The sequence below is a fragment of the Pezoporus wallicus genome, unplaced genomic scaffold (assembly GCF_028554395.1).
Source record: "Pezoporus wallicus isolate ANWC-B61680 ecotype Strahan unplaced genomic scaffold, APGP_CSIRO_Pwel_v1 contig_7068, whole genome shotgun sequence".
Classification (NCBI taxonomy): domain Eukaryota; kingdom Metazoa; phylum Chordata; class Aves; order Psittaciformes; family Psittacidae; genus Pezoporus; species Pezoporus wallicus.
The window spans coordinates 1,810,924-1,835,737 of record NW_026635623.1 but is presented as its reverse complement, the minus strand read 5'-3'; the positions used below and the strand labels follow the sequence as shown (position 1 = coordinate 1,835,737).

The following is a 24,814-nucleotide window of genomic DNA, read 5'->3' as shown; positions in this document are numbered from 1 at the left end:
ATACACCCTTTACAGTGCTGATGCCTTACCAGAAATGCAAGAGCCCATCTACAGATATTGCCATGAGTCTCTACAGTGAGTGAACTACTGAAGTTCACAAGAAGTGAAAACTAATTTTAGTATTGCTGTGTACACATAAACAACAAATTACTCTTCTGGAAGTCACATCAGTTACACACTAAGGATCCAGGTTAGGGGCACCTAGGGCATAGCATTCTGAACCCTTGCCACTGTTGCTGCAAAGAATTATGCTTTACCCTGGATTTTTTTTTTGGCTGAAGTTCACCCTAAGTAAAGTTATGCATATATGTCACACGACAGAAAACTCTGCAGTACATTCATTAGAGATAATATAGTTAAAACATCTTTATGCCACTCAACAGCAAAAAGCCACACAGTTTGGGTTTTCTTGCTACTTTAGGACAAACAGTGCTCAAGATCCAAAACTTACAGTTTTGTTAGTACAAAGAAGCAATTTTATCTTCCTAAGAATTAGTTGCAGTTACTGCGTTAGTAAAATGCACGACAGCGTTTAGAACACAGAACACTGCTAACTCATTTGGCAACAAAAGAAACTATGATTTATTAGGTAAAAACAGGAAATGGGGAGTAGCAGTTGGGAACATGGTTCACGGTTGAGCAAAATAGGGTTTTATATTAGCAGAAGCATAGCACAGATCCGACAAACTCAGACTGCTCCTCCAGAACCTCAGAAACAACTGAGTTCGCATTTAAAGGAATCTGAAAATGCACAGCAATTAAGATGATTTGGCTTTTTGCCATAAAGGGGATGAAGTAAATAAATCCTGAACTGGCCTTTACAAGTTCCTGTATTTTATCTTTACAAGAACATATGATTCCAGAAGTTTCATATCCACTGTAATAGAAAGTCCAAAGCAGAGCCTGCTTGGTATCATAAAAGCCAATGCTCTTTACTGGTTGGACATAAGCACTTGCTTAAAATGAAGCATAATTCACAACACTGTTACAGAATTATGCCTTAAGCATATGTTTTAAGCATCTTACAGAGGAAGGCTCTTGACACTCATTGGGAGTTTGTTGTTTTATTAATCATTATATTCTCTTTATCCCAAACCCTACTAATGATAGCTATTTTTGTAAGAGTATTGTAGGGCTTCTTACTTGAAAATGATCTTCAGTAGCCTTGCCACCCATGTTAAGAACATTCAGAGAACTGGCACGCTTCATGCTGCAACCAGGACAGTGAACATGCAAGGATAAACCAATCAGAATGGCTGAAAACTAACAGCTCTAAAAACACAAATATAACAATGAGCAATGCATAGTTAAGGGAGTTTGAACAGTCCCCCAAAACTGACCTGAGGGATACCCTTTGAGATAACTACATAACTTAGAACATGTTTGTATTCAGTTCCAATTTACATATGAAACAGAAAAAAAAAATATTACAAGCTCTCAGAACTTAAACATTACAGGCCACTGATTTAATTTCAACTCAAAACAAAATCTTAGTTTTTAAAGCATATCAAGTTAATACACTGAGTTAGCACTGATTTTTAATTAACTAATTCTCAGTTTCAATTTTATGCAGCTTCTTACAAAAGCATCAAAATATTCAGACAGTTTAGGAAAAAATGCGAAGCATGAGGAAGTTTGTTACATAGGCAGCATTTAACTTGGAAAACCTACAACAAACATCTATTTATGGCTTTCTGCCTGATCTAGGTAAATCTGCAGAACCAATTTCAAAAATCATTTTAAAATATTTTATTTTATACATTTCAAAGTGAGGGAAACAAGAGGGTTGCTGCTATTAACTTTGGTTATGCTTTTGGCTTTATAACACTCTGAGCAGTGGTAACAACCACCGGAGACTACTGTACTGAAAGCAACAGATGACTTTAAAAAAAATAATCACCTACACAGAAACTACTGACAGAATATCAATGCGTTAACTGTAATATCTACTCCTGTTTGAGATGGGGATTAAGTTTACCTACATTTCTCAAATATACACAAAATTTAACAAAATATTTTAAAATGTGCAATGGAATTCAAAATGAGCCTTAAGATTCATACCATCATGGTGACTACAACAGGAATGTCTGATGTCCTTTATTCCCAAGCGTCTGTACACTACTCATAAGGTTCTATATTTGCTTTGATTTTTCACTAGCTCTTTAACTACTTCAGAACTCCTAAAGGAGGGATTTGAATACATATTTGATGAACTATTCACAAGACGATGAGGCCCTAATCCTGCAGTGCTGCCTACAGCGTTATACACAACTGGTCAAGGCCAAGTTTCTAAGCCTTCCAGTAACACGGAAAGGTTTATCCATACAGATCACCTTAGATATTAGTGTTTCTTCCTACTGAAGCACAACTACTAATAGTTGAAGTCAAGCATGATTTTTAAATGCTTTCATAAAGCAATGACTTAACAAACAAAATAACAAACCAAACACTAACATACACAGGCAACACCTGTCACGTAACATAGGCTATCCTTTCCTAGCATTAAATCCGAGTGTTTCAGAAGCTAGAACACACACAATTTAAAATATTTGACATGAGTGTTAGCAACAACAAAGCAAAGATTCATGCATGGTATACACCTCTCATTTATTCAAGGAAACACGTAGAAGAAGAGGTTATATATGGAAGCCAAAGTAAGTTAATCAGTAAAACACAAACAAACATTACATAAAACTCTCCAAAAGAGCATAAAGATTTACGGAAAATATTCCAGGGAAATAGAAAATCCACCAGTGAAAATTTACACACATATTTTTATGTTCTCGCTAAAGTGCCAATTAAAAAATTATTATTTTTTTTTTTAATCACATGAGATACTGGTTTCTTTGTTTCCTGGGGGGTTGGTTTTGTTTCTTTGTGTGTTTGTTTTAAAACAACATGCTTGAGAACTTTAGTCTGGCAAATGCACTTTTAAAACCCCCTCCATGTTAGAAACATAATTGCACAAAAAGCATGCAGCTGTTTTTCCAGTGCTTAATATCATTGCTTAAATAGCAATTATTAAACCTATTTTTAATTATAAATCTTAACTGTTCTGCTCTATGATCAAAATTTTCAAAGTGAAAACATCAGACCTAACACTGTGTGAAGTTAAATTACTACAGAACTGAATTCTGAAATACGCTAAAGAAAGAACTGATACAGTGCTTCAGGTATTGTGTGTTTCAAAGAACAATTCTTATTCTTTGTCAAGAAGGATTTTGCATGATTTTACATAAACAATTTCCCTGATGAGTTTTCTACTTTATTTTCTCCAGCCTTCTGTACCAAGCAACAACACAATAACTCTCTTTCATGCTATGATATTAATGTGTTTCTATTTGAGTATGCCTCTTTCAGAATCTTACCAGCAGTGTTAACTGCTACTTACAGAAGCACAATATAAACCACAGCTGTAAATCAATTTCAAAACAAAGTCTTCCTAAAAACATAGGCAGGGAATGCAGAGATGTACTGGTAAGGATGGGAGCACATATGTCCCCTATCTACCTAGAGCAGCTGACTTCACAGCAAAAATGATTTATATGTACACTATGTCACTATTGTAATATTCAGCTATCAAACACTCTAAAAACAAATGTCTGCATAATAAAACTGAATATCCGTTTTAGTAAACTCAGAAGCAGAAAAAAATATATTTATTTACTAAAGTTTTTCAGATAATGAGATCAGAATGACTTTCTGGAATATCAGTATGTACAGTTATGCTTCATGAGCTACAAAGCTGGTGTTTAATACCAGGAATCTTTGTTATTAAAACCAGCCAGTATAAATTAGAATTTAAAAGTGTCTCAATTTCATAAGAACAGAGCTTTCAGTATTTGTCTTATACACTCAATGTGTATACCTACAATAAAGCTTGTCAACGCAAAACATGTATTGCAAGTTTAAGAATAACTTATTCTTTAAGAACTATGGTGACATCTAAAAAAACAAGAATACTTTGTCAAAAAATGAAAGCAAGAAAGATAATTGCTTTGTTTTCAAACAAATATCTATTTCATATTAATGTCTTTATTTGAGGCAATCTTTTCTAGTGATACAGACCCCACGATACAATTAATGTTACTGTGGGTAGATTACTTCTACATTGGTCAAATAGCATTCCTAAAGTGCAGATAATAAAAAGGTAGGCAAATTCTTACAGGAAATTGCAAAGCCAAATGTCTTCAGTTATACATAAGCGTAATTTTGTACACCTATAACCATGGAATTATTTTACCTGCAGGCAAAATAGGTCTATTTACTACAGAGAACAAGGAATAAAACTCTTGGCTTTTCAGGAACTTAAAACCTTTCCATGTCTCAAAAACTGATGAGAAAATACAAAATTAGCTATGAATATATACATCTATTCATGGAATAATATACCTGAGCTACAGTGTATGAACTCTAGGCAGAGCTGAACAGAAACAGAAAACCAGATTTTGAAAATGCTCACACTGGAGACAAAGAAGGAAAACCATTTTATTCTACTTTGGTCTGCATTTGCTTGTTTTCCCTAAAGCATTTTACATTTACATATTTCCTTCTTCTAATCACATGTGAATTCTACGTGTATTGCAGCTGTACACGTTTTACAGCCACAGAAAACAATGAGGCAAAACTTCAGTGGAGTGCTTACAGAAACACATCGAGAGCCTGCCTCCAGATCACTGTCTCAGGTATTACCACCATCATCATCTACTATATTACTGAGATGTAGTCGCTCCATCAGAAGTTACTTCACATTCTCCAATTTAACTGTTTTAAAGTATAAGTTCAAATTCACACTGTCATTCAGTTTCCAGTCAACGAAGTGAGTTCCAGTTTTCCACAGTAAGGGGAAAAAACCCTGCAAATCTGACTGCAATAATGTTGGGGCAAAACAGAACACCCACAAATGCTATTATGAAAAATAGCAGTGTACTTTAACATTTCAACTTCTCTGCAGCAGCCAGTAAGTGAACGTTTTTAATGCAGTTATTAGAAATATGACATACACGCAAATCTATAATCGTATGGTAAATAAGAAAGAGAAGTTAAATACATTAAAATTTGAATTTTTAGCACTGACTTTACTGAGGCCAAAATGTTAATGAGACACACAATGAGGTTCAAGTTTGTCAACATTTTCCTCTGCTCTCTGAAATCTGGGGTTTCCAAAAATAGAAACTGAGAAGGGCTCAAGTTAGTAGTTCTCTTTATACCCACAGCAATATATAAAGCTCTATTAAGAATATATCAGGATATTAAGCTATACCAAAAATCAGTAACATTTATTTTCCTTCACTGCTGTGTGAAGAGAATTTTGCAGGTAACTTAACATTTATCAATATTTCTATGAGGCTTTTCTATTCCTCAAATGGCTAAAGCAGTAAAAAGGGAAAAAACGCTGTTAAAATTGAGTTGACTCTTAAAAGCAAATATAATTCCTCGGATGTTACAGAACTTTAAGTTTTAGAAATTATTTCTTATTTTACTTTACTTTAAGATATAAATCTATATGAAATAGAGTTAGCTAAACAGAGAAGAAAACACTGCTCTAGGCACTACACTAGGCTACAGTGGGGGGCACAGAAGGAAGGCACAGCAGCATAGCTAAGGATAGGTAATTACCCTGGATTCTTTGGTTCACTGTCCCGTGAACTTCCTCCCTTCAGCTTTCTAACCAGCTTCTCACTGCTGCGTCTAATGGAAGCACGAAGTTTGCTAAAGGAACCACTGCGCTTTAAAGATCCAGTGCCATCCTGAAAAAAATTGAACAAATGTGAAACTGCAAGAGTTGGTGCCCTCCCCCAAAACTGGCTCAAGACCCTTTCATTGATGACTTTTTACTGCTATTAATAGGTACTTGGTACAATTACCTAAATACGTAACACTGTGTAGCTACAACTTCACTATAACAGGGTGCTTTCCAAACTGTAAGAGATTTCTAAAATGTCAAGACATGCTCAAGCCATGATTCATAATTAGTAAAAACCCACCACAGGAGTCAAACAAATCATCATGTTACCATTTTATAAGAGCACACTGTAGTTAACATAGCACAAGCCCCACGCAAAAAACATTCCATCGCTAAGGAAAAAACCCTGTTTTATTCTTTCTAAACATCTACACTACCTGCAAACATGCTTAATTAATCCTAAAGTCCTTAAACAAAAATATTTCTGACAGAAACATGTATGGTTAAATTCCTGTGCTTCATTTTAACTTGTACCAAAGAAAATGTAAAACACAATGAATTTTTCATACACTGCATTCGTGTTTTACACACTGCTGTGCTGACCAGAAGAAATTTCCATCTGACAAAAATTCTATTTTTTAATGTTTTACTCTTAAAAAAAAAACCCCAAACCAAACCAGTTTAGTAAGATTAGAAGTGACCATTTCCTACTTCATAGAAATCCTATGTGACTATGAAACAAGAATTGTAAAAGGAGAAAGTAAAGCATTACTAAGCAGACAGACACCTGAGTTAGAGTGAGTTTATTAGAAGTTAGAAAGACAAATACACAAATCACTGAACACCGAGATTAGTAGAGAAAAGCATAATTGCGAAAATCTCACACAAAGACTATACAGCAATGCTACTTTAGAATATTCATAATTGAAGACATCCAGAGTTCCATATTGATGTTAACCATGTAATAGGTCTCTAAATACATTTTGAAGCACTTGGAGAACATGCCTTACTTTTATGGGTTTGGTTTTGTTTTTCTCCCGTAAGGATCACCATCATGCCATTTCAGTAATACCTTGTGTGATACTTTTAACTACCTTTTTTCCATAGTGAACAGCTACTTCTAAAGTTCATTGTTACTTTTTTTTAATATGTATTACACAGCAAATGGTTGTAGTAACATTTTGTATGACTAGATACATAACTGGCAAAGCTACACATGTACAGAAATAGAAAACCAAAAAAAGACACCAGCACTGAAGGAATGGCCAGTTTACAGGGAAGTGTAGCTCTGACAAGAATCTTAAGGGGTTTGCTAAAACACAGCAGTCAGTACTGAAGAGAGAAGTTAAAGCCTGAAGATGGTGCACGCCCGTCATGCAGGAGACAGTATAAGACTCACAAAAGGCATCTAGGCCTGTCAGAAATGGAGAGAGAAAAACTCAATGAAACTGTTGGGGAAAATTCAACAGTTTTCAATTTTGAACAGTTAAGTTTACAGTATTTCTAGGTCACATTCAAAACATTTTTTTCTGGAGTATTTGGGCTGCCCTGAAACACAAAGTGCAGGCCCTTGCAATTACCAGAACCTACATCTTTCTGCGGTTTCACCTGTATCACTAATATGCAACTTACAAATGCACATGAATGATTCCGTGCATTTTTTAAGTTAGAATTTGCATAAAATACAAAAAAAACTTTAAGAAGTGATAGCTTTAGTGTTACATTTTGTAAGCAAAGAAAGGATTTTTCTTTTCAGGTGACATTAACACAAAACTAAAAAATAAAGGAAAAAATAAAAAACAAACCGGAAGAAAGGAACAGAGCAAGGTGCATTCATTTCAGCTTTAACTTCTGTCAGGAATGTTCCTCAAAACACAACAGCAAGAAGAAAGAGGTCTTCTCCTAACCTCCAGACAAAATCCTGTTCATTCCTTTAAGGAACTAGAATCCAACTGACCTGTGTCAATTCAGTTTCAGAATAATTTTAGAATGCATCCCTCTGTGTGTATAAATAGATGTATAAAATAATATCTAAAATCCAAGTGGAAATTTCTCTCCTCTTCCTAATGCAGTGAGGCATCTGATATTAATATCTGATATTAAAAATAAGCTCTAGTTCAGTTTACACACAGCACAGAGACCATTACTAATAATCTTAAGGTAACTGTTTTGAAGGCCTTTACCTACAGCAACTGGAATAAACACTAATTAAAATTATTCTTGGAAATAGCAGAATGCCCTGCTACAAAGTGATCAGAAGATCAAAATATAACTGAGTATTTCTGTTTCAAACTAAATTGTGTGCGTTGTTCACACTTTTAAAAACACACTTCAGCTTTGCAGGATTGAATAAACTGCAGTTTAAATTCCAATTAGAAGTATTAGATCAGTGAAAAGGCTAATTATTCCTATGGCCTTAAACCAGTGGTGCTATAGTAGTGATAATGATCTAAGGAACAAATGCAAGACAAGTTTGGTAGGAGTGTGTAACTTCCATCACGCTAACTAGCACATTATGAATAAGCAGAAAAGCTTTTGCTTACTTCAAATCTGGAATAAATATATTAAACTCCCAAGTTAAACAATGACTGCATGATTAAAAAAAAATACCTTTAAAACATGAGTTTATGGTTAAAAAAAAACCCAAGCTTCCTAAATCCAGCAAAAACAATCAAAAAAGCAGAAAATATCTCCATTTCTATGGCAAAGATTAACTGCCAATTTTTATGTTGCTCAGAATGAGAATCGCCTTACTACTTTTGCTTACACTTCCCCACCATCACTTCTTGTACTCTCTAGTTGTCTGCTGCAATGCCCCTCTGACTGATCTGATACTTCCTATTAAAGTAGAGCAACTCTTAGCAGCTAGTGTATAGTACTGAAATATACTGCTTTTGTTTCACACCTGAAAGCAGACTTTTGTGCTCAAAAGATGTATCTTTGAAGCACATAGGTTAGAGTAAGAACATCATCTTAAATTAAGCACTATCACACCACAAGGATTTTTATCCGTCCTGCAACCAGCTGAAAGATCAATTTGCAAAAATGTCAGATACACACTGTAATTTTTTTACATACAAATATAACAGGGGACAGAAATCTTGAGATTTCTATCCTGATTTTTCAAAACCAAGTATTTCATTGCTCTCTTTGTATTTTCTGTTAACTTAGAGGGATGGACTTTCTAAGAAACATGTAAACACGCACTATAAAACTTAACATATCAGTTTTAATAGTTATTAGCAGATTAACTTCAATAGATATTTCAGTTCTTTTTGTAAGAGTGCAAGACATTACATCAAAGCATATCCTGCTTAACATGGATTAAATTACACACGGAAATCACTTAATTACAATAAATCTTCTATCAACTTTTTGTTGAAGTTTGTTGCTTTACATACTCCAGGTATTCTGACACTCAGCTTGACCAATTCAGAAGAATTTAAATGGAAAAAAACAGAAGTAAAAAATTCTACTATACTTCATGAACCAGAGTATTTTGTCTGGAGGGAACACATGAGGGTAAAAAAACCTACACAATATAAAGTAGAAGGAAGAACAGCGCTGAGATAGAAACACTAGCAGGGTCAGGGAGAGAGAGTTGCCCACTTTTATGTAAAACATGTAATACAAAAATACCTCTCACGAGGGAAAAAAATAAACTAAGATGAGAATAAAGCGATGCCACTTCAGCACACTAAAAATGAAGTCTGCTCTGAGAGGTCAGAATTTAGCTTTTCAGATCAACAATTTTTATCACCAAATTTGATTCACATATTGACCTAGAAATACTGTCTACTGCTTTTCCAAAAAAGGCCCTTTCAATCCAAAACCTGCATGCTTGTTTAATTAATGTCAATAACAGAAAAATGTTTAATCTGTTTAGAACATATAGTCATGCAAAGTACAGCGAAAATTAAGGGAGGAGTACAGTACACAGTTCTAAAGCTGAATGGGCAAAATGAGAATTAAAAAAAGTGTTAATCCAACCTTACTTTGGCTTTATTGATGATGCAGTGTTATACAGTAGATGCTGATTGACTGTCTTGGCACCGAGAACACCAATGCCAAGAAAACAATAATAAAGAGACAAAAGATGGAAAGAACCTTCTCCTTAAAGAGTAAAGCAGTATGTATTTTATCAAGGTTTCTTTGGAATGCTAAACTTTGTCTCATGTGGCTAACAAAAAGAAATAAAAAGTCTGCTACCGCAAGAGAAATGAAACTTCAGAACACTCAATTCTGCAAAGTAGGCTACTTCTCCTCCCGTACAGCAAAAGCAGGCAACACCTTATAATCTAACAGAGTATTTTCAGCAGAACTGCAGCTGGGAGATGGTTAACAGTGCAATATATATCCCATTGCTGGCAATGGAATAAAGCATGGAAAATGTGGTGACAGAAGCAAGCAACTACATAAGCCAGATCAATAACTGAAAGCTGGCACTGTCTTCCAAATTAAAGGAAGACAGTGGTTACAAAAATGCATATGTAATCACATTATATGTATGTTTTTACTTTATGACAGTTATATAGTGAAGCCAATACATGGGAAAAATTGGAACAAGCCCTGACTCCAGCCAAATTCTAATAAAGAAAAGTGTTATTAATATTTCACTCAAGATATGTGAAGTTACTATCATATTCTTATGCGATGGCACTGCCTCTTAAAATGGACTGTATAGCAGCTTGAAAAGTTACTTTTTTTCCTTTTGGGTATGGAGGATATTGGAATTATTTTAGTGTTACTAAAATACTGCTCACATATTTACTCTAAAACTGCTGACACTTAATGCATCTCCATAGCAAATGTTCTTTGTGATTCCAAGAGATGCAATATTTGTAAAGAAACATTTAAAATACAGGCAAATACAGCATCAAAAGGACAAAAGCAAAAGTAGAGTCAATTGCCAGAGTATTTCTACCAGTAAAAAGAAACCACTAAGAAGCAACTGTACACCAGACCATAACCAGGACATTCAATCAGCATTAAACAACTTAAAGTTAAATACAACTGCTTAGGATTCTTGAAGAAATTTCACCATTCAGGAAAACAAAGGATGGTTTAAATTTTTTAAATGGTACAATTTTTTTAGTTATGTTATGATAAACAAAATATTATTCTTTATTTTTGATTCTGCAAAATTACAAAATAAAAAGTAGATTAACCAAGAAACAACTGAAAACACAAGAGGCTGGTGAATGGACAACCATATTTGTTCTGGTGTTAATTGATTTAGGCTATTTTCTTAAACTGTGTACTGTACTTACCCCATTCCATTCTACGCTCATACTCACTTCCTCGCCTCCATCAGGACCACTCTCGTACTTTACCACATCAACATTGAGGCTTTCTCGGCTTCGCCTTTTTTCTATGCTCTCAGGGTCATTCAGCACTTCAGCAACTCTCTGTTTATGAACATTGTCAAGACCCTGAGAATTAGAAAAAATGGCAAAATGTTTTCTTCTATTGCAAGCTGTACTAACACACAATAACCATATCACAAAAAATGTCAAAACAACCCATTACTCCATCACCCCAATTCTACTTTCAAAGGGCAGCTGAGTTGCCCTTTATACACTGCAGAAATCAACAGAGCATGAAGTGGACAGGCAGTTCAGTAGAGAATTCAGTGACTTGCCATTCTTTACCTCCTTCCCTATCACTTGTCAAAGCTTCACAGTGTTCACGTAACTTACCTGAAGGCAACTGGCCACCAGCTTAATGTTTAAGCAATTCCTAGATTATGAACAGTCAATGCAATTCTCAGTTTTCCACCTATCAAACAGTACAGTATTCACCCACCTTTGGAAAGAACATTGCAGGTACCTGACTATCTAATACCTGAGACACAGGTTGTGTTATTTAAAAATAGAGACATATGATACTTGGCACAGCGGTATAACTGATTGTTCAGAAAGACATTAAATAGAAAATAAGCTTATAATAGAACAGACTATATTTGTGGTCAATAAAATACATTTGCTTTGTGTTAAACAATGTCTGTCAATTACCACATAACTTTGAATATCTTTAAATACCTCCTATAAAAATAAAGGCAAAATCTTTAACAGAAACTAGAAAGTAATAAAGCTCAATTCATATTCGAGTTTTGGTTTCTTTAGAATATACTCCATGTCATGAACAGTACCCTGCAGGAAGAGATGCCCAGTCAGTGCCTTACACATAAGAAAATATTCTACATCTTTCACTGTGCAACATTAGCAGCAAATGCAGCAGGGAATCTGTGTGACAAATCCATAAAGCCTACCATAATACAGAAAGTGAAAATCATGCCAAAATTCTCCTAAAAAGTAACGTGCATGAATAAGAAAGAAAGTTGGTTTAGTAGCATGGAAAATCAGGTTCTTGGTTCCATATAGCTGCTTTCCACTAAATGAAGAGCAGAACAGCCCTCCCTAATGGAATGCTACAAATAAGGAAGTATGAACACATAATGATCATATATTTTCACTTCCACGTGGCTGTATGGTGCAGAAAACTGGCTAGAGCTCTCAGACAGTACTGAAGCACAGGCTCAAAATGGCTTCTGCACCAATCCCTTCAGCAGCACAGAACACAAAAACCATAAAACTATTTAAAATCACCACTAAAGAGGTGAAGTATCACATAAAGACCCTGGGCTCTGCTCCAAAGCTATGATGACTCATTTACTTCACATGTTAGTACATACATTTAAAAAACAAAGGGATGGGGAACTGCACTTCCCCAGTTTGATTCTGTCATGAAAGATGAAGGACAAAGAACTTCACTGGTCTTCAAAAATCTTGCATTTACATCCCAGCAGCTAAAGCAAACAAAACATGCATGAAGGAGAACAGAACAATGGAGGACTGGTACTTTTCCAAATCTGGGAACAGAAGCACTTCTTTGCTTTCAGCTGAAAAGGGGAAATGTATTAACCCTGTCTGTTCTCCTTTAATTTAATGACCTAAAATAGAAAGGTAAACACTGATAGTAAGACAGCACTGTTTCCTACATGCCCAAATCCAGTGGTGTGTGTGATACAATGGTAGACATGGTATATATGATGCACCAATGAAAACCTGAAGCATGCTTAATAAAAACAAAGTAGCAGCAGCAAACCTCCATCAGGCTTTAAGGAAAATGGAGACAAGGAACAGTTTTCGCAGTGGTACTGGCAAGCCAAAAGTGGGCTGATTACACAGGGACTGTAAAAAAAGACTTCTCCAGTAGCAAGATCCTCTCATCCTTAATTCCCAAATAATCAATTCCAAGGTTCCCAGTGGAAATTTCAACTTGAAAAGCTGGTGAAGCTGGTGCTGTGTTTTGTTTTGGTTCTAATATATACATAAAAAGAACAAATACAAGCTAAGCTGCCTTATTACTATTACATTATTCCAATTTATCCTGCTTGTATCTGTTCACACCCAAAAAAAAAAAAAAGAAGAATCACATGTAATGGCAACAGCAAAACTAAGAACCAAGGCAAACATTTTAAGACACAGTGAATCTTCACTTCTTGTTTTCAAATGGAGACACTCCAAAAATGAGCCTTCAGTAAAAGTAAGTTAAAATCATCCTCAGTAAAAGAAAGTATCTGTATCAACTATGCTCCCCACCCTTGAATTTTCCTTGCTGAAGAACCTTTGTCCCAGAGTCATATTTTCCTCTTACCAGTTTCATTCCATTTACGTGGCAAACACTTGTAAGTTTTCCATCATTTTGTTGTGGAGGAAAGAACTTAAACCACCTTACATCAAAGGGAACTATTCTTGAATTCACTAGAAGAGCATGAGGCTTGCCAGGAGCTTTTTGCTCTCTCCCTTTTCCAGAAATTTGCTTCTATATACATCAAACACTGCAATATCATGGTTCAAAATACAACTCTGAATCAGTATAAGACAAAAAAAATACCCCACAGAAACAAAGCAAATCATCGTGAAAAAATGAAATTAAGATTGAACTTCCAAGGGTTTTTTTTAATTCACTTACATTTTCTTATTTTGTTTTCCATTTTAATACTGACAAGCCATATTTGCTTGTCCTGTCTTGGATACTTTTATACAAGACATTGTATCAATCCATCCAATAGGGAAAGGAAAAACAAAAAGCCAATAAAACACTACCAAAAAACCCCAAATCTCTCTCCCACCTTCTAAGACTGAGAAAGGGTTACTTTAATTGCAGATCTGAGAACACAGGCACAGAACTTCCCTGCATTAAAAGAACACACCCACCACTTAAACTGTAATATCCATCTCATCAGTCTGCGGAAGTAATAGAAACAGCTGACACATTTATAATGGCCTTCTAAAGGCCTGCAACAGTCAAGTCAGCTGCATGCAGAAACAAAACATTTGAAAGTTTTATAGCTCCTTACTGAAAACAGAACAGCATTACTGGCAAACGAGATTATCACTGAAACTCTCCATCTTCCCCTAGCTATAGCCTCTCTCCCACCACATGTAGGCAAGTAAGGACTGCTGGCTATAACAGTATTTTCTGCTGTGCCATTTTCCATGCAATTTCACTGCCAATTTGAATCATGCCCCCAGGATACAATGCCACTGCCCTAGCAATTAATCAGTTTCAAGTGTTAAGATGGTACTGGTTTATCATCAGTTCAGACTGAAATTAAAGATACTAAATAACTGAACATACCAGACACTACATAGCTGAAAGTTCACATATTCTGTACATACGATAGATACTGAAGTTGAAAATCTGCATGATCACAATGAAGACATATTATTGAGAATTTTCATACTTGCCTGTTTACGAGATCTCATTGCTGCCTCCTCTAATGTTTCAGCAGCTTCAAACTTGCCCTGTCGTCTGTAAAGCGCTCCAAGGTTCTTTAAGGTAGTTGTTACTGTTGGACTATTGAAAGAAAAAAATACACACACACACACACTAAACTTCTCAATTCACAAACTAAAAAAAACTTAAAATATAGTATTTATCATATTAAATAATTACAAAAAGGAAGTCTCTTGAAATACACTACATTGTACTGCATGTACATGGATAAACCTGTTAACTCCTTTCCAAATGCATTAATGACTCACACTACGATTAGTCAACAGCCCTGAAACTGAAAGTTAGTAAACAGCCTCTAAATCTACTCAGGAGAAAAATGGAGTGCTGTATCCTTCTGTTTCTCATGTGCATCTCAAGGTAAAAATTTAGCTTAGTTAGTGTGCCCAACTGAATAACTGTGAAGCTTCCAGAAAATATGCCTACTCATGCATACAGTGACCATTACTGTAGCATGTGTTAGGCACAAAACAAATTGACAGCTCATCAGCTTTTACTTTATACTTATTTTCTATGCTTTCAAACTATGCTTCAAGAATAAAAGGGAAAAAAAAATAAATTGTACATTCCATTAACAAGTCTCACACTCCAGCAAGACAATTCTGTTTCAATGACACAGTATTAGCTCAGTCACCATATTGTTGTACAAAGTTTTGCTCCAGTAACAACAGAGAAAAGATCTCATGCATTAGGATGAATTACTACATGAAAAACAAACCAACAAAATGTATTGCACCCAGAGTTCAGGATGGAGAGACAAGAGCAGATTTCAACAGTTCAAAGGTTCTGCTACTTGTTAAATACATGAATTCAAACACTGAATAAATTAAAACCCCTCACTAAACGTAACAGTACTAGATGAAGGTTTCTTACCTTGTACCACTTGCACACTAGAAAAAAGGCAGGCAAGTTACAAAATTAAAGCAAACAACCCTATTTCAACAAGTACAATCCAAGCAGAAGTCCTTGTTTCTCTTCTTCCATTTTAAAGTACACTTTTTCACTCACACAAAGCTATATTCTTTGAGCTTTATAAACTCAAATAATGCTCAACTGTAGCAGTTTTGACTTTGTTTTCTTGTACCACCTAAAGAATCTCAAGGCTCAGTTACTTGCACAGCCTCCTTTTTGCTTCTGGACCTCTCTAGAGCCCTACACCAACCAATGGAATAAAAAAAAAGGTGACCTACGCTTTACCTGAAGGACTGCCAAGAATACAACTGGTGAATTTTTCTTTCACTTACTAGTCTAACTAGGATAGATTAAAAGCATCACAGGACTTGAAAACTTTTAGTACATTCCTGAAACCCTTTCTTGGGGCCTGAATTTTTAATACTATCGTTTTTACAGTCCAAAGCAAGCATCTGGTGTGGCTCCATTTTTAAACACGAGTTAATGCGACATTTCTGGATACTGTGTATTGCCATGTTGTCTGTCCCATGAAGAAATTACCTACCTGTCAACTTTGCAAGCTTTGTACCAGCCACCATATTCTCCAAAAGTTGTGCCATCTTTTTGCTTTCCCTAAAACAAAAGAAACATTGAACAAAAATAACCAACTTGCAACTTAAGTAAAAAACTCCAAAAAAGATTTATGGCAATGGCCTTACTTTGCATTCTTCCCTCTCTTCTGCATGCATCCAAATAGGTTTATTTTCATCTGACGAAACACAAGAAAATATATTACAAAAGAACAAAACTACAAAGCATTCATTGTTCTCATTTTCACCCTTCTGAAATGAAGCTGTGAACCAGGGAATTATACTATTACCACAAAAAAGCTTACTGTCCATACTACAAGCAGCAGGTAAATAAAACATGTGCCTCTTCTTTATAGTTTTACAACTGTGTCTTCTTTTATCTGAACTTAGAAACAGTTACTTCTGAGAAGCTTTGAAGTTAGCATATGCTGACATTGATTTGTCATGAGCCTAGTTCTGGGCTAAAAACTGCGCATTTATTTATTCTATCATAAAAACTGCTTTGACACCCACTAAGTGGTACACATACTACCGTAATGGAACGCAATGTGATTTACAGTTGATAAAATGCATTTGACTTCAAAGTACATCATAATTCACAATTTAAGGGTATTTTCCCCATTCTTTAAATGTATTAATGGAAGACTCACATTAACAATGTATTTATTATATCATTAAAAATCCTGCACTGACTTTTACCTGTAACTGGAAAGTCACAGATTTTTCTGCCTCTATAAAAATACCATAATTGATTTTGGTTGGACATAATGTAAATTATGCCAGAAATAGAATCCATAAAACATAAACCTATCAAGTCTACCTCGTTTATGAAAAACTTGCCTTTCAATCAAATGCTACTGACATATCTAAATGCTTTCTTATAATGAATATACTTCAACATGTTTATTACCTCACTTTTTAAGTCTACCTCAAGCACACAATAATTTTGATCAGGATACAATTAACTTCCTGCAGATATTATTTCATAATAACTACCAAAATGACACATACATTCAAATCTAGGGACTCATTTTCTTACCATCTACAGAGCCAAATTCCCGTTCATGAGCACGAGTAAGAATCTCTTTGTATAAAGTTTCCGCTTGCTTGAATTTGCCCTGTTTTAGATAGCAGGATGCCTAAAAACGAAATACCCCCCCAAAAGTTATCAGCACACTTTTATTTAGCTTGATAAATAACAAATACAATACATGCTGAATAAGGTGCATTGCAATTAATCGAAAAATCTTGCTTTTTTCTTAGATTTACTCTATAAAAGGTTTACCAGGTTATTCTTTGTTTTTGCAACATTTGGATCATCTGGTCCCAGCTTGGTCTGGTAAATTTCCAGTGCTCTCTGATAGTAGTATTCAACCTCCTCATATTTACCCTGGTTCTGGCACAGTAAAGCCAAGTTATTCAATTGTTTAGCAACATCAGGGTGATCCTTCCCCAGGACCTGAAAATTAAATAACTTGCATTAAAACATTCTCCAATCATCGTATCAGGGCTTAGAAATGCATCATTTAGAAACATGCCGTTAGTTTTTATTCCTTATCAATTCAACATGAGGATAACAAAAGAAAAACTGCGTTTGAGAGATATGAAAATTACTCAATTCTATTAAGAACTGAGAATGCTGCAGAACAATTCATAACAGGAATAATACAAGTAGCAGAACAACATTATACGCAGGGTATTACACAAAGCCTGAGGATGCAGGCATTCAGTGTCATGGACTAGAATAAATATCCACATAGTCATAGAATAATCTAATCAACTTCAAAATTTTAATGATGTTTCATTTTTAGCTCCAAAGCTTTTATCACATGATTACTTAACTATCAAAGGGGAAAGAAAAAGTGAAAGAAGGTTAATTAGAAAATACAGAATTTGTAATATACCCAGAGTGCTCCAACAGCTCCATAGGACTACTTGAATGTGCAACTGTTTTGAATTGCACACACAGCTAGCTACCAGGGCACGGATAACTGTGGTTTACCTGGCAGATCAACTCAACCAAAACAAAAAAACAAGTAAAAAAAGCAAGCTTAGCCTTGCCCTCTCCCTCAAAAAAATCCATTCAAAAGTGATGAGTTCTTTTACTCATACCTTTTCCCTGATTTCCAGAGCTCGCTTACACAACGGTTCAGCTTCTTTGTACTTTCCACGTTTACCATAAAGTACTGCAAGATTGTTTAGAGTTGCTGCCACCTGTCAACGGTAGAGAAATTTTAATTACACTGGAATTTACTGATACAAATATGTGACAAATGAATACATCTGCAATGCACTGACGTTTTCAAATTTTCCATGCACAAGGTGGACCTCTTGAGATTTGCAAATGAAATAATTACTATCAAATGCATTCATACACAAACAAGGAAAGGGGAAAAAAATCATGAAATAGTTTCGCTTCACTTGTGGAAATGTCATTTAGGGCACACATTTTCTTCATATGTTCTTCTCTTACAAAGTTATTTCTCAGATCTATACTCAGAGCTGCCCTGCATCACACAGGGTATACGAAGTGAGATACCACATTAATTTTAAACACCGATTACAAAAGCTTGATTTAAGTGTCATTTAAAAGCAGCCATAAAACAAATTAGAAGGGTCCCTTCGATATGAGTTTTATAAAGTGATTTGAGTAAGAAAACGAAAATCTTTCTTCACAAATTGATTTCCCACAGAAAATCCATGCCATCAAAAATCAAATGTGTGAGAGTCATTTATGGTGAAACAGCACTGAATATAATGCTCAAAAGGCATGTTAAATATTTAAGAGAAAATGAAGCATGTTACATTGTGGCCTCCTACCTGTACTGTCTAGAGATAAGCCAGGTCTTAAAAACTTTCCTGTTGAGTTTAATATTAAAATGAGTTGAAAAAAAGTTCAGTGAAAAACACAACTGAAAATATGATATTGCATGTATACAAACCGCTGGATGATCTTTGCCCAAAGTCTTCTCACGTATAGCCAAGGCATCATTCAGGAGATTTGCTGCATCTTTGTATTTGTTCTGGTCTCTAAATTTTAAAGAGTCATAATTAACACAGGGGATTCAGAAAAAGAAATCATAAAAACAAAGCTGACTTCAGTATTCTCCTAAAGATGCTAGTGCAAAAGAAGAGTAATTGAGAATATATTCAGGAATTGGGAAGTAAAAACATGAAGCCTGTAACTGTGAAGTAGTTCACTGTTTCAGAACTAGCATGTACTACTGCTGAACTGTTGTCCAGTTTATTCCTCTAGATTATCTGGAAGTGGGTAATCAAGACAAGACCCTCAACAGAAAAAAAAAATGGTATCAAAACCAGCTTCACTTCCAAAGAAAAGGCACAGGCAGAAATGCAGTAACTTTTTTGACTTTTAAGCATAGGGATATATACAAATGCTGCAGGACCCTCCTGAGGGTTTCAATTTTTTTTAAAAAAAGGGAATGGAAAATAGTCAAAAAATGTTAGTCTGAACATTAACAGGTTGTAGCCAAATATTATTTAGTTAATTGATATTTATCTATGGCAGTATACAAACCTGTACACCAAAGCAAGTATGTTCAACATAGTAGCAACATCAGGATGATCATGACCTGAAGTCTTCTCTAGGTCTTCAAGAGCTTGTTTACAGAGAGGTACAGCAACCTCATATCTACCTTGGGAAGCATACTGAATGACAAGATTATGAAGGGTCCTTAATCTTGCTGGAATTTCATAGCCACCTTGTTGGGCAGCAGCTGCTGCACTGCTATGCTGCTGTTGAACTGAAAGAAACATGCAAGATTTAAATACGTTTAAAATATGACTGTAACTAAAGCATTTAGCGTTACTGCTCAGTGACAAAAAATGAGACTGAATTTTATAAAGTATTAGTATTAGAACATACTTCACAGTAATCATGCTGTCTTCAACAGTGACAGTGAAACTACGACAATTTAATTATTCATGTTCTGTCCATTACTGTGTTATTTTACACTTCTATTAGCTCAAAGGCCCAAATGTAATAAACCACAGAAGAAAGCAGGAAACTATTTCAGCTCGGCAAATCATTATCAATTCCCAAAATTATACCATAATTTTGCACTTACAAATATCCACGTTTCCCTATGGAAAGGAACATTAACACAGACAAGCCAAATACCGGCAGAAAAGCTCCAACGATTTGTCCTTTTTCCTTTATTCTTCTCTAAACATACCTTTTTTGTGTGTGTTTCCCTTTTTTGCTGTATCAAAGAGTACTTAAGGTTGGCACATAATGGATTAAAAGATCTTGCATGCCACAACTAACGGTTGCAAGAGAAAAGGCATCAAGTCAAGGCCAGTGATACTTTAAGCAAAATGTTTAGGTTTTACTAACTAACCCTCAGGCTTAGCCACTTGTTTTCCAGAAGCTCCTAACCTTTGGGTGTTGCAATCACCATGCTCCAATTCCCTCCTTTACCCCACCTCTCCCTCCCAAATCCACTACTGCCTTTCTCTTCCTCTAGGAGATTTCTGGGACAACGCAGAAAATTCCCTCTTACTCATTTGCGTTAAATTCTAAACGACACACAGGATAAGGGCTCCAGCCATGAGTCTTTCTTCTTTCTATGGACAAAAACCACTCTCACCTCAAGTGAGAGCCTTTTTATACCACCAGCATCATACAATTACAAGCCTATACCTACTACCACTGCCTACCAAAGCACTGGAACATTTCAGTAGTTTTCCTGGAGGTCAAGGAAATTACTAACAAATCAACTTTGAAATAAGGTAGGTGGATTATGCAGGTACATAGACAGTGTTGCCATCCAACCTTCCTACTACAAAATTCTAGTGAAGCAAGCATGAGCTCAGAAGCAAGTTCATGGTCAACACTAACCTATTCTAAATTCTTCAAGTCTTCCTTCCATTGCTGACTATGGATAGCATTACCATGCTATGAAGAATGCAGTGTATTTTGTGTATGTGCCCGTGAAGGTCCCACACAGGTGGGACCCTTCAGACATTTTTTTTCTGCAGTCACTTGTCTACTGAGAACCATTATATTACTAGCATACTGCCTATACACTATAATATCAATACATTATACAATACCAGCTTTACCCCCGTAAAATCCCCAAAATTTCACTTAGCAAGACTTATCTATTAATGGCTTCTATCAATCGTGCTACCAAACCTCTACCTCAAACTTCACAGCCTATTCACGAGTCCTGACCAGAAGACAACACTTCTAGAATGAGTAGTAAAACTAAGGAAGAAAACCTCAGCAAAGGACAAAATATTGTATGTATTCTTCCCAGGTCACCTGTCCCTGCTTCCACCTTTTATAAGCCTCTTTTTTTCTTCAAATTTTCCTCAGCAGCTCCTTATCCATCCAAAGAGGTCTCCTGGCCCTCCTAGGCACTTCCTTCTAGTTGGGATACAATGCTCCTGAGCTTGTAGTAGGTGATCCTTGAATCAACCAACAGTCTTGGGCCCCCCTGCCCTCTAGGGCTATATCAGGGTCAGTGCCAAGAACTTTAAAAGAGCCAGTAAACTCTATGTAAAAACCTAAGTCCCAGTTCTGTATGTATCAGTGACTGGCTTCCTTATTCTAGCAGAGGCATTCACCACTCAATGTGTCCCAGAGGACCCTAAACATGGGTTTATTTTTCTGCACTGCAGAAACCCACTAACATTGTAAATTGAAGTGCACTTACTTCCTTGTCCTTGGTCATCTTCATCATTGGGAAATAAGTCATCCAAAGGCTCTTTGGTGGAATCTGTATCCTTATCCTCCTATAGAACAAGCCCAAAGCCAAACTGTTATACTTAAATCTAAGGCATGAAGAGACAGTCCATTTAATCAGCAATGTTAAAGAAAACCCCACATCCAAAACTTAGGAATATACAAGAATAACACTTCTTCTAGAAGTTCTATGAAGGTTTTATGTTCAAATGTATTTACATACTCTGTCCCAAACAATACAGGACATCTTCAGAAGAGACAGGAATAGCAATCAGGCCTCCTAGATTTTAGCCTCAATTTAAACACACAAGAACACATTTGCTACTCTTATAGAGACATCATACCTCGTGAAAGTATCCAGTGCTGAATACAGATTCAGTGCTACTAAACACTGAATATTGTATATTTTTAGTCTTAAACACAGTTACAGATGGGCAAGGGAGAGAAATATGGAGACCTAAATTCCGGAGTGCTCAACTTCTGCACAAAAAAAATAGGTTTTGCAATTGCAATCTATAAGGATCAAAAATTATAAAGCCACCTGCATGGAAGTTCATCTCCAGTAGTATTCATCTGGAACCATATTAACTTCTGCACAATCCATTAGTCTACACTGATTAAACATCCAAAGATCATTCCACATCATTTAAAATTAAAGAAACAGATCATCTCTCAATTCTGTTTCTTAAATGTGGAGTCAATATAATATAAATGGTTAAAGTCCTCAGAAAATTTAATCTCAGTCAGAAGAAAGCCCAGAAGCAGAAGATACTCCCATTTTTCTGCTCCTCATCCAAGAGAAAAAGACAACTGCAGCTACTGGCATTGGAGTTCAGTGGTGGCAAAGCGTGTGCTCTGCAAAAACAGCAGATTAATGGGACTAGATCTCAGAAGGGAAGTTCATAATGTTACGTGTGCTGATTCCAGCCTTACACTGAGCATACAGAATTGACTGTTTTCAAAGGTTAACAAGTGAGACTGTTCATATGGTTAGTGGAACTATAAAGATGCTGCCATGCTTACATTGACCCTATTTGCCAATTAAACTTTAAATAATGGCGCTATTTAGGCCATCTGCAGATTACAGTTCAACAGTTAGCACATCAAAATCACAAAATTCCCTCCTCCCACTCCTTTTCTAAACAGACTTCCCTGGCAGTATTCAGCTACAAATACCAACTCATGAAATAGCACTGAAAAGTTCCATGTGCCAAAACAACTCTCACTGCTCACAATATATTAAAAAGGATTCAGTCAAGCAGTCAGTTAAGCGTGACAAACACGTACATTTTCAATCATTATGTTGCTGAAATAACTGGTTAAAAAAACCTGTTCTTTCCAAAACACAGCTGAATAGGTCTAAACATACAAACTGAGATCTCTCTCTACTGTGCCATCTAACTTAAGGAAACATAAAAGGGTAACAAGAAGTGCAAATAATCCAGAAGTCTTTTTAAGTGGTAAATTACTTCTATAAATTAATACTGTATCCATTTTCTCTCTGAATCTAAGTATATGTAACACAGCGGGCATGCAGACCATCACAGTGTCTGGCAGAAAGTGATCCAGTAACATCCTATCCTAGTGTAAATTATCAACAGATATAAAACCTGCACACTGATTTCACTAGACGAAAATTAAGCATTTCTCTTGCAGTCAAAATAAGCCATGCCCCCTATGTACTTAGAATCTCTAATAGTTTAAATTCTCCACTTAATTGTTGAGTTTACAGAAAGAAATTTTTTATTTAGTTTTTCATATTTTTTTAAGATAATATAATCCTATATAAGTACTTATGGATTTTGATTCTCATATGTATTTTGTTATCTACAGACAGAGAAACGTTTCTTCTCTTAAAATAAGAATGAACTCAGGATTTAGAATCTTTCTGCAAACTATGTGACCCTGGTAGAAGGTAAGCATTTTCATGACAAGTTTATGTTAGAGAAATAAAAAAGCTTGCACCACTTCTTGGTAAAAAGGCAGATTACAACACACGTGTACATTTAAGGGGCTTTTTACTACACAGCTACTTACAGATGGTGAAATATCATCATCATATTTTTTTAACTGATTCATGAATTCTAGATGTTTCTTTTCTTCCTCCAGTTGAGCCACAGATTGCTCACTTTTCTGTAGTTTCTGTTGTGTATTGGCTAGTTCATCCCGTAGCCATTGGTTTTCCTGGCATAGCCGACGAACCTGAGCACGCAATTTCTGCTTCTCTGATTCCACTGCATTTAAGTGATTTGACAAGGCCATCATTACCTAGAAAGCAAAAGGTGTCACATGACAGTTCCTCTAGAACGCAGTCTTGTATTTAATCTAAAAAACTTTTATTATTTAAAAATCTGTCAGCTGTGAAATTTGGTGAACATTTAAGTTTCTCTTCTTCATCTGTCTGGTTTTATCTCAATCTATCTCACTCTTCCTCTCAACTTTTTACCATTTGCCCAGCCAGAATTCACCTGCAGGAAAAAAATACAAAAGCCACAGAAGCAGTCTACTTGGATTGGGCTCTTTTGCTAAGCAAAGTTAAATGAAAAAGACACTTGTTAAGTGAAAGCCAAACACTACATACAGAAGACACTTTCCCTTCACTGTTCACGTAATCTCCCACTGATACACGTAGAACAGTTCACAGCAATCCCACAAAGCACACCTTGTAAGAAACAGTCATTGGCAGTAATACAAATCTTCTTTTAGATGAATCTGAAATCCTGAAGTTATTTAGCATTTCATGTTTCTTTAAAACAAAGTTACCTTGAAGAGTTTTTAAGCTAAATATTTCATGTGAAACAGATGGTGTCCTGACATGAAATTTCTGGTGCCAGAAGAAACACATGAAACCTTTAGAAACTACTTTTCCCTATAAAGGCAAAAACTCCACATATTATTCCTAATACCAATCCAAGTCTCCAGACTTCAGCACCTACTATTTACACATTCAGAATTGTTAATAATTTAAATTACCTGTTCTATTCAAACAGTGGCCATTTTTAACATCAGAAAGTACATTTAGGAGAGTTGTGATAACGGGGTCAACATACTCAAATAACACTGTACACGCTACAATGGCAAACTAAACCCCTTTGTAATCTTACTCTCTAGAATTAACTGGAAGGAAAGTTTGAC

The 24,814-nt window shown here is 35.6% G+C and overlaps 1 protein-coding gene across 6 annotated transcripts in view; it reads right to left on the bottom strand.

Moving 5' to 3' along the window:
• Positions 1–24,814, bottom strand: part of KLC1 (kinesin light chain 1) — a 49,375-nt gene that overhangs the window by 2,653 nt on the left and 21,908 nt on the right. The window contains exons 3-15 of one of the 6 annotated variants that reach the window (XM_057397160.1): positions 23,717–23,947; positions 21,651–21,729; positions 19,508–19,733; positions 18,912–18,999; positions 18,082–18,183; positions 17,255–17,428; positions 17,009–17,108; positions 16,099–16,148; positions 15,945–16,012; positions 14,443–14,551; positions 10,957–11,118; positions 5,620–5,750; positions 1,144–1,210 (exon numbers count right to left, since the gene is read on the bottom strand). In XM_057397160.1, coding sequence (XP_057253143.1) covers positions 1,144–1,210; positions 5,620–5,750; positions 10,957–11,118; positions 14,443–14,551; positions 15,945–16,012; positions 16,099–16,148; positions 17,009–17,108; positions 17,255–17,428; positions 18,082–18,183; positions 18,912–18,999; positions 19,508–19,733; positions 21,651–21,729; positions 23,717–23,947 — 1,587 coding nt within the window. Of the gene's footprint in view, positions 1–1,143; positions 1,211–5,619; positions 5,751–6,474; positions 7,101–10,956; positions 11,119–14,442; positions 14,552–15,944; positions 16,013–16,098; positions 16,149–17,008; positions 17,109–17,254; positions 17,429–18,081; positions 18,184–18,911; positions 19,000–19,507; positions 19,734–21,650; positions 21,730–23,716; positions 23,948–24,814 lie in introns of those variants that run through there. The other 5 variants (XM_057397157.1, XM_057397158.1, XM_057397159.1 and 2 more) reach the window with 5 other exon arrangements.